The sequence below is a fragment of the Pseudopodoces humilis genome, chromosome 10 (genome assembly GCF_049639895.1).
Source record: "Pseudopodoces humilis isolate 2021_Gansu_Grassland_sample_001 chromosome 10, ASM4963989v1, whole genome shotgun sequence".
NCBI classification, from domain to species: domain Eukaryota; kingdom Metazoa; phylum Chordata; class Aves; order Passeriformes; family Paridae; genus Pseudopodoces; species Pseudopodoces humilis.
In genome coordinates this window covers 30,783,302-30,793,140 of record NC_142209.1, presented here as the reverse complement: position 1 = coordinate 30,793,140, position 9,839 = coordinate 30,783,302, and the positions used below count along the sequence as shown (strand labels likewise).

The 9,839-nt window shown below is 60.7% G+C and overlaps 1 protein-coding gene across 1 annotated transcript; it reads right to left on the bottom strand.

Moving 5' to 3' along the window:
- Nucleotides 1-663: 663 nt before the first annotated feature.
- Nucleotides 664-2,467, bottom strand: GADD45A (growth arrest and DNA damage inducible alpha). The gene is made up of 4 exons (XM_005521242.3): nt 2,326-2,467; nt 2,142-2,243; nt 1,856-2,069; nt 664-1,343 (listed from the first exon to the last, which is right to left on the bottom strand). Exons 1-4 carry the CDS (start codon nt 2,367-2,369, stop codon nt 1,230-1,232), a joined length of 474 nt encoding a protein of 157 aa, XP_005521299.1. The 5' UTR covers nt 2,370-2,467; the 3' UTR covers nt 664-1,229.
- Between the last annotated feature and the right edge of the window lie 7,372 nt (nt 2,468-9,839).

The following is a 9,839-nucleotide window of genomic DNA, read 5'->3' as shown; positions in this document are numbered from 1 at the left end:
CTGGAGCATCCCAGGAGTGGGAGAACAGGTCCAGCCTCCCCTCCCAGCAGGGCTGGGGACAGAGTGACCCCGTGCCACTGTCCCCAGAGCCCTGGGCTCGGGCTGGGTGCCCCAGGCAGTGCCAGCAGCAGCAGAGGGTGTGGATGTTCCTGTCCCAGGGTGGCACCTGTGCCACCTGCCTGTGTCACTAAAGAGGAGCCTGGCACCGGGAGCTGGGGGTGCGAACAAATCCCGGGGCTTTGCAAGGAAACACCGGGACAGGTTTTCCTCCTCCAGGGAATCACCTGCCAGGGAGGAGCTGCAGGAATGTGGAAACCTCGGCAGCAAAACCCCTTTTTTTCCTTTTTTTAAGCTCCTGTTGTGGCAGCATTCAAGTCAAATAAATAAATAACAAACATTCCAAATATTTCCTGCAGCACCTCGGCTGCTTTGGCGTTTAATTGCTTGGGAGGGGCCGGGAATGAACCCACACTGGAGCTGCACAACAGGACCTTGCCCGTGGCCAGGACAAGGAAGCAGCTGCTGCTCAGCCCTTGTGCCTGTGCAGTCCTGGAGTAAGGAAATAAAAGGCTGGGCCAAAGGTTTGATTTTACACTTTATTTCAAAAAAAAAAAAAAAAAAAAAGAAAGCACAAAACAAGAACACCAGAACCCCAAAAAACACTCAAATTTCAAACAATTATATTAATGGTGCTGCTTTTGCAGCCAACTGGGAAACTGGGAGAAGATTTGTGGTTGCAGACCAACTGCACGAGGGCACTTCGGTTCTCAGACCTCCAAGTATAAATAATTTTTCCATCAATATCAGAAAATAACTTATTATTATTATATATCTTAGCATAAAAACGTGAGAATTAACATCCCAAAAATACAACAGCATTGCTGGCAAAAGGCCTCGATTAACCTTGTTTGCTCGTTAACGTGTTTAAAGCAGGAACTTTAAGTGGCACTTAAGGACAGAAAGAGTGAGGAGGATTCTCGTGAGGGCACGTCGGGCTGGGCTCATGCCTTGTTTTCATCCCGACTCCCACGCTCTGCATCGCTCCACTGCAGCCAAACCCCCCCCACGACATCAGTTTTAACTTTATTATTTTATATCTATTTTTTTTTTTTTTTAAAGTTGTTATTGTGTTTTATTTTTCCTCCCTCCCCCGGGGGAATCCTGGAGCCGGGGCAGGGAGTTCCTTCCTGAGCAACTGGCAAAGCCTGGCAGCGGGGCCGGGCTGGGGGTCACCGCTCCGGGAGGTTGATCACCGGCACCCACTGGTCCAGGTACCGGCTCTCCCGGCAAAAACACATCAGCTGGCTCAGCGCTGGATCCTTCCACTGCGACGCCTGCGGGTTCTGGAAAAGAGACGGCAAAAAAAAGCTTCAGCAAGGCAGCAAAAACAAGCCGAGCGTGGCACGAGGTGGGGGGAGGAAAAAGCACAGCAGAAAGCCCAGGAGTGTGAATCATCTTAAATTGCTGGCGAGGCGAACAAACAAGTCAGGCCTGGAAGCGTGTGAGGAGTTTAGCTTTGGACTTTGGGGCAGAGTAGGGAAGGGGGAAAAAAAATAAATAGGAGGGAGAGATAAAAGGGTGGAAGGGAAAGAAAGAAAGGGGGGGGAAGAGGAAAAATGAAGAGAGAAGGGGAAAGGAGGAAAACTAAGTAAAGAAAGAGCAGAACAAGAGGAGAAAGAGGGTGAAAACAAAGGAGAAGGGTGGGGAAATCACAGCAGAACGAGGGGAGAAGGCAGCCCCGCTGTCCCCAGGACTGCGGCCGCGGGTTCGAGCCCCGGGGAGCGGCGGGGTGTCCCCCCCGGGGAGCGGCGGGGTGTCCCCCCCGGGAGCGGCGGGGTGTCCCCCCCGGGCTCACCGTGACGAGCACGCAGTGCAGGTCCGCGGGCGGCTCGGGACCCGCGGCCGGCAGCAGCAGCTGCGCCAGGCGAGCCGGGTTGCTGACGCGCAGGATGTTGATGTCGTTCTCGCAGCAGAAGGCCCGCAGCAGCGTGAAGTGGATCTGCAGCGCCGCGTCCCCCGCCTCCTCCTCCTCGGCCGCCAGCAGGCACAGCACCACGTTATCGGGGTCCCTGCGGGGCACCGCCGTCACCGAGGGCGCACCGGGCGCGGGGCACCGGGGGATACGGGGAGGGGGCACTCACACGTTGAGCAGCTTGGCCGCCTCGTAGACGCCGAGGGTGAGGCTCCGCTGGCTCAGCGCCTTGCTCAGCACCTCCTCGAGCGCGTCGCCCGCCTGCTCCATCCTGCGCCGGGACACGCGGCACCGGCCGTCACCGGCCACCCCGCGCCGCTCCCCGCCCGGCCCCGCCGCCCCCCCGGCCTCACCTCCCGGCGGCGCGGCGCTCCCCGGGCAGCTCCTCCAGAGTCATCACGGGGCCACGGCCGGACAGCGGGCTGGGACAGCGGGCTGGGACAGCGAACACCGGGCTCGGGCACCGGGCTCGGGCCGCTCCGGCCGCTCCGGCCCCGCCGCCTGTGCCGGACAAAGGCGCCCCGCGCGCGCAGCCCCGCCCGGCCCGGCCAACCCGCGCCGTCTCATTTGCATACAACGCTCCCATTGGCTCATGCAAATAAGACCACGCCCACGTGTTGCACGGCCCTGCCGGGCCTGAACTCGCTCGGGACCGCGGATGGGAACGGGAATGGGAACGGGACAAGGACAGGGACAGGGACACTGTCATAAACCAAGCTGCTCCAAGCCAAATGTCCAGCCTGGCCTTGGGCACTGCCAGGGATCCAGGGACAGCCCCAGCTGCTCTGGGAATTCTATCCCAGGGCCTGCCCACCCTGCCAGGGAACAATTCCTGCCCAAGATCCCATCCAGCCCTGCCCTCTGGCACTGGCAGCCATTCCCTGTGTCCTGTCCCTCCATCCCTTGTCCCCAGTCCCTCTCCAGCTCTCCTGGAGCCCCTTCAGGCCCTGCAAGGGGCTCTGAGCTCTCCCTGGAGCTTCTCCTCTCCAGGTGAGCACCCCCAGCTCTCCCAGCCTGGCTCCAGAGGGGCTCCAGCCCTGAAGCAGCTCCAGGGGCTCCTCTGGAATCTCTCCAGCAGCTCCACATCCTCCCCAGGGCTGGAAGCAGCTCTGCAGGTGATTCTCACCTGAGAGGAGAAGTGGGACACAATCTCTCCTTCGATGGATGCTGTTCCCTGCCTCCACAGGGATCGCTCTCTTGGAATGATCCTTGCAGGGAGCAGCTCTGCTCCCAGGGCACACCTCCACCAACCTTCAAACACAGGGACAGAGTTTGCCACAGGAAACAGCTGGGGCTGCCCCTGGACACCTGGAAGTGTCCCAGGCCAGGCTGGATGGGTCTGGAGCAGCCTGGGACAGTGGGAGGTGTCCCTGCCATGACAGGGTTGGCTCTGGGTGATCTCTAAGGTCCCTCCCAACCCAAACCAGTCTGGGACTCTGTGATCTCTCCCTCTGCAGGTTTCCAAGAACTCGGTGCTTCTCTGGGAAGCTGCTCCCGCTCCAGATGTCCTGTGTCAGCCCTGCAGACCTCCGGGGGGGATTTCTCCTGACGGCTGCTGTGTCAAAGCTTTCTCAGCTGTTGCACCCAAAGCCCTCTGTGCTCCCACAGCCGGTGCCAGAGCTCTTTCCCAACCTGGCTGGCACATTCCCAGCAGCTCCACGGAGCAGGGCTGTACTCGGGACCCTTGGTGGTCCCTCATGGAGATTTTGGCAGTGTTTTCCTGCAGCTCCTGGATGGCAGGAGCCAATTTCCACAGCAGAAAGCACGACGCCAAGCTCCACGGCCCTCCTGCTGAATCTCTGAATTGACCATTTGGGAAATGGGATGTCACAGAATCCTGTCACGGTTTGGCCTGGGAGGGACCCCAGGGATGGTTCTGTTCCACCCCCTGCCATGGCAGGGACACCTCCCCCCATCCCAGGTTGCTCCATGTCCTGTCCAACCTGGAACACTCCAGGGACACATGAAAGCGTTTGTGCAGCACAATAAAAGGGTGATTTCCTTATCCCCCTGTTGGGAACCTCCCTGGGGTTTGTTCTGCAAGTGCCCCCGGCCCGGCTCTGCAGCCTGATGAGCCCCGACACGACTTAACGAAGCCCACGGCGCCGGGAGAAAGGGGGGAAAAGCCCTTTTTACATCAGGTGGAGGGGTGGCAGATGGCTGGACCGCAGCAAAACAGGTGGGAGCATTGTGTGGTGACCCTCCGAATTAAGTTCGCTTAATTTGCTGTATCTCTATTAGCAACTGCAGGCTCCGGCTCCGCCCGTGGCTCCGGCCCCGCAGCCCCATCTGTGCCGGCCCCAGAGCTAAATCTGTCTCGGAGGCAGCTGGGAAGCAGCTGAAGCCTCTTTTCTCTCTCCTGGGCAGTTCCCGGAGCGGGCAGGCGATGCTCTGGAACTGCGCTTTCCCTGCGGCTTTCCCGGCCGGCCGCAGTTTTGCTGTCTCTCGCTTTTCCTCGAGGAGCAGCAGGGCTGCTGGGGACCCTGGGGCTGCGGGGACAGTGGGTGGCCGTGCTGGGGATGTGCTGGGCAGCCCGGGATGGAGCCGGAGCCGCAGTTGTCCCTCCGTCAGCTCCCAGCTGGCAGCTGCTGCTAAGCCTTCCTTTCATCGCCTGCCAAAAGCGGCCGGGGTGTTTTGCTCTCCCCCTGCCCTTTAATCTTGACTTTCATCATTCTCCGGGCTGTGCCTGCCCTCCCCTCCGCGTTCGGCATCACCGAGGGGTCGGGAGCTGGGCCGGGCTCAGCCCCCCAGGCTCTTCCCCCCACCTGCCACATCCTCACCCCAAAAATTCTCCGGGCCGCGGGGTTGGGCTGCCCGTAGTGGGAGGCGGCTTGGAGAGCAATGGGTTAACCCCCAGGGATGTGGGAGATGCCCACTGGAGCCCTCGATGGGGGAGGACGTCTGGGCCAGCTGGGGAGGTGCTTCCTGCACGTAAGAGCATCGAGTTGTTTAATTTGGGTTTTTGGGAATGAGACCAAGCATCAAACAGTGCCCCTGAAGGGCGACAAAGCCCCGTCCCTGCCGGGGCAGCCGGCCAGGGCCCTTCCCAGAGCTGCCTCCGGGTGGTCCCTGAGCCCCCGGGCCGGTGCCGGGGGCTTCTGCTCCCTTTCCCCTCGGCTCCCTGCTGTCCTTGTTCGGGTGTCCCTGGTTCTCTCCCTCGTTTCCCTGCCTTGGCCCGTCCCTTGGGACCTCTGTCCATCCCGGCTGCTGCAGCAATTCCCTCCGTGTCCGTGTGCTGGGACAGCCCAGCCGTGCCCCGGGCACCCCACACTGCCGGGCCGGGCCCGCGGAGCGTTCCCGGTCCCCTCTGGATCTGCTGGATGCCGAGGGCAGCAAACGCCAGCTTGCACATTCCAGGGGCGGCCTCTGCTCCAAGAGTCGCTGTTTTCCCAGTGCCACCAGTTCCGTGTCACCGAGCTGACCCCAGCGCCCCAGCTCGCCGCTGTGTCCGGGCACATCCACCTGCCCTGAGCGGGACATCCCGCCCTGGAGCCCTGCAGGAGCTGATCCAGCCGGGAAACCTCGGCTTTGCCTCCCCATGGAGCGGGGCAGGAGCCTGGGATTGCCCCAGGATCCGGGGCAGTCCGGGATTGGCACTCCAGCACTTGCAGCACAAGAGCAAAAAGATATTTTCCGCCTGTTTTCCTTGGAGTTCCTCCATCCCCGCCGGAACTAAAAGCGGGGTTCAGCTGCGGCCATCCCTGCTGCTGTTGAGGGTTTGACTTTGGCCAGACCTGGGAGCGCTCGGGGCAGCCGGGAAGTCTGGAGCCGGCTGGGTTTGGCTCTGGAGCTGGGCACGGTGCCAGCAGCTTTCCCAACGTCCCGGGTCACGGGAGTGCAGCTGAGCCCGGCTCGGTGGCACCGACCCCAAAACCCTGTGCAGGCTCCTGGTAACCTCTCCCAAAGGTGGGAGGGGATTGGGGGATCTGGGATGTGTTTATCCCAGATTTATCCCAGCCGCTTTGCCGGCACTCAGCACATTCCTGCTGCCCTCCGAGCTGCTGGAATGCCGCTGGAAGGGAGCTGGGGCTCCCCGGCACAGCGAACACAAGCGGGAGCCTGGGAGTGCTTGGGTGGCTTTAAACTGAAGGAGGGGAGCTGGAGATTGGAGATAGGAGGAAATTCTTGGCTGTGAGGATGGGGAGACCCTGGCAGCTGCGGCTGTTCCTGGAAGTGCTCAAAGCCGGCTTGGACGGGGTTTGGAGCAGCCTGGGGTAGTGGAAGGTGTCCCTGCCTGCTCCCCAGGGAAGTGGGACTGGATGAGGTCTAAGACCCCTTCCAGCCCAAACCATTCCAGGATTCGGTGATTTTATGGCTCTCCCACCACCCTGGGTAGCTGCTGGAATCTCTTTTCCTTCCCCAGCCCGTGAGTTGGTGCCCCCAGCAAGTCCCTGCTCGGCTCCCAGCAGCTCCTCGTGCCCCTGAATTCAGGGCAGCAGAAACCTGCGGAGCTCCAGGCAGGGACATTCGCTGTGCCTGCTGCCCCTGGCCCTGCGTGCATCCTTCCATCCCTTCTCCCGGCAGGATCAGGCGGATTTCCCAGCCTGTGCACGCCGGCCACACGTGGCTGCTGTGGGAATCACCCGGCCGGGCAGCGCCGGGCGAAGTCCGGGATCGGGGCACAGAGAGCTGCAGTAAAACGAAAACAAACTTTGTCCATTTAATGGCAGCGTGGGCCATAAACCAACGCACGAGAGGCATTTCCGTGAGGGAAAATTGTCCTACACCACGAGGAATCCTCTTCCCCCATCCTGCCTCCCGCGGGGAGGTTCCCTGTTCCCATTTCTCCGGGCGTGCGGGGGAGCCCCGGGATGGGCAGAGGGAAGGTTGGACCCTCCCAAAGCAGCTCCCAGTCCTGCTGATGGAATCAGGGGCTGGGGGGGCTCGGCCTCCAGGCACAGTTACCTCCACTGGTGCTCCTGTGGGCAGCGGGGAGCTCGGGGGGGATGTTAAATCATTAATCTGAATTAATTTTGTCTCCTGTAAATGCATGGAGGGGGAAGAGTGTTTGGAAAGCAAAGACGAAGGACCTTGGAGTGAAGCCCAGGGTTTGATGGTCATTGCAGTAAAGATAATGAAAGTGAGGTGTTTATTTGAGAGCAGATTTTAAGATATAAATCAAAATATAGAATTTAAAATGTATATAATGCTTATGAGACCCTATTTCAGAGCTGCCTCCAGCCCTGGACTCCAACATCAAGAGGACCTGGAGCTGCTGGAGAGATTCCAGAGGAGCCCCTGGAGCTGCTCCAGGGCTGGAGCCCCTCTGGAGCCAGGCTGGGAGAGCTGGGGGTGCTCACCTGGAGAGGAGAAGCTCCAGGGAGAGCTCAGAGCCCCTTGCAGGGCCTGAAGGGGCTCCAGGAGAGCTGGAGAGGGACTGGGGACAAGGGATGGAGGGACAGGACACAGGGAATGGCTGCCAGTGCCAGAGGGCAGGGCTGGATGGGATCTTGGGCAGGAATTGTTCCCTGGCAGGGTGGGCAGGCCCTGGGATAGAATTCCCAGAGCAGCTGGGGCTGCCCCTGGATCCCTGGCAGTGCCCAAGGCCAGGCTGGATGGGTTTGGAGCAGCCCTGCCTGGGTTTGGTCCCTGCTCACACATGGACAAGGACACGGACACAGACGGGAACAGGGATGGGGACAGGGACACAGGGACAGACACGGGACAGGGACACAGGGACAAGGAGACAGGGACAGGAACACAGGGATAATAACACAGGGACAGGACGGGGACACAGGGACAGGACGGGGACACAGGGACAAGGACAGGGACACAGGGACACAGAAACACAGGGACACACAGACACAAGGACAGGGACACAGACACAAGGACAGGACAGGGACACACAGTCACAGGGACAGGACAGGGACACACAGACACAGGGACAGGACGGGGACACACAGTCACAGGGACAGGACAGGGACACAGACACAGGGACAGGACAGGGACACACAGACACAAGGACAGGACGGGGACACACAGTCACACAGACACAGGGACAAGGACACAAGGACAGGACAGGGACACACAGACACAAGGACAGGACGGGGACACACAGACACAGGGACAGGGACACAGGGACAGGACGGGGACACAGGGACAGGGACAGGACAGGGACACACAGACACAGGGACAGGACGGGGACACACAGACACAAGGACAGGACGGGGACACAGGGACAGGGACAGGACAGGGACACACAGACACAGGGACAGGACAGGGACACACAGACACAAGGACAGGACGGGGACACGCCGCTGCCGCTGTCGCTCCGGTGCCCTCTGGCGGCCGCAGCCGGGAGCTGCCGGGGACATCGCGGCTCTCGCGCGGCCGGAAAACGCCTCGGGAAATTTTTATATCTTAAATGTAGTTTTGCAGTAAGGAAAAAGAGAACGGTGCTCCAGCCTCTCATCCCGGGATCCTGGGGTGGAGAGCCTGGTGGGAGCAGTGGGATTTGGCTCCGTTTGTGCTGAGCCCCTGCCCCGCTGTGGGACTGCAGGCTGGGGGCCACCGACACCCCAGGGACCCGCTGGGGCTGCGAAAGTAGAGGAGCGAGGGTGGGAAAACATCCCACAGAGGATGGAGGAGGCGGCAGGAGCGGTGGGAGCAGGCTGGGATGGAGCTTAGGACATCCCATCCTGGTGGCATCTGCACACCAAACCCGTCCAGCAGCGCAGGGAGCCCCGGGGGAACGCGGGGTTTGTGCCCCGAGCCCAGAAGCTCTTTAGGAGGAATTAGAGGTGATGAAAGAAGCAGGAAAATGCAGCAGCACGTGCTCCGGGGCAGCTGCAGGGAGCTGCTTCCTGCCTGGCCTCATGGAGCAGCAATGTCCCGTGGGGCAGGAGCAGGGCTGGGGATCCCAGCATCCCTGGATGTCACCGTGCCACTGGGATGGGGGTGACACTGCTTTCCATCTGCCGGGGAGGGGTGAGCACCTGCCAGGCCAAGTCTTTAACGTGAACCTGTGACCAGGATGATTTATATTTCTTGAGAAAATTCACACCTTTTTTCTTTTTTTTCCCAGTTTTCTAATTCAAATGAGGTTTATCTGGAACGAGGTGGTCTTTAAAGTCCCTTCCAGCCCAAAGCATTGTGTGATCCAATGACCACGAGCACGGATTTCTGGCATGGATGGGATGGGATGCCTGCAGTGCCACTGGGGAGGGCACTGCCTGTGCTGCCCTAGCAGAGCTGCCAGCCCTGACACGAGGCTTAAGCACTCAGGGTTGAATCCTCAGCCTGGGGAGGGCTTGGGTGGGGTCCAGAAGGGATGGTGGGGTCCAGGAGGGATGGTGGGATCCAGGCAAAGGTACACTTCCCGGGCAGGAGCTCTCCCAAACACATCCCAAACCTTTCCACCTCCTCCTGAGGCATTTCAAGGCCGAAGCCTTGGGGACAGTGTGTGATGGAGAGCTGGCCTGTGGATGCTCAGCCTGTGAGAGCCTCCTGTGCTCTGCCCTGAGCTCCAGCCCCTCCATCCCCCCGGAACATCCCTGGAAAAGGCAGCTCTCTGCACCTCAGCATTCCCGGCTGTCCATCCACTCTGGGCTGAGGATGCACACAGAGCCTGCCCGGGCTGCAGGGCACCTCCCGGGATTTGGGATCCCCTGGGGAGGACAGGAGGTTGGGATGGGCTGGGGCAGTGGGGACACCTCCCAAGCTGCCACCCCAGCCTCAGCTGAGCCGAACGTGCAACAACAGCCCCGGGGCTTGTTGGAGACGTGAGGCTCGGGCACGCCGCTCGTTAGCTGTAATCAGCCTAATGAGTGGGTTTGTGGCAGAGCAGCAGCAGAGGCAGCTCCGTGACCTCCTTTGGGGCTGTTTGATCTGCCCGGTTCTGCATTTCCTCACCCGGGCCAGCCGCTGC

Coding starts and splice junctions, on each gene's coding strand:
- GADD45A (XM_005521242.3), bottom strand. CDS start 2,369: ATGACTCTGGAGGAGCTGCCCGGGGAGCGCCGCGCCGCCGGGAG. Junction 2,244..2,325: donor GAGCGCCGCGCCGCCGGGAG/GTGAGGCCGGGG, acceptor GTCCCGGCGCAG/GATGGAGCAGGCGGGCGACG. Junction 2,070..2,141: donor GCGGCCAAGCTGCTCAACGT/GTGAGTGCCCCC, acceptor GGTGCCCCGCAG/GGACCCCGATAACGTGGTGC.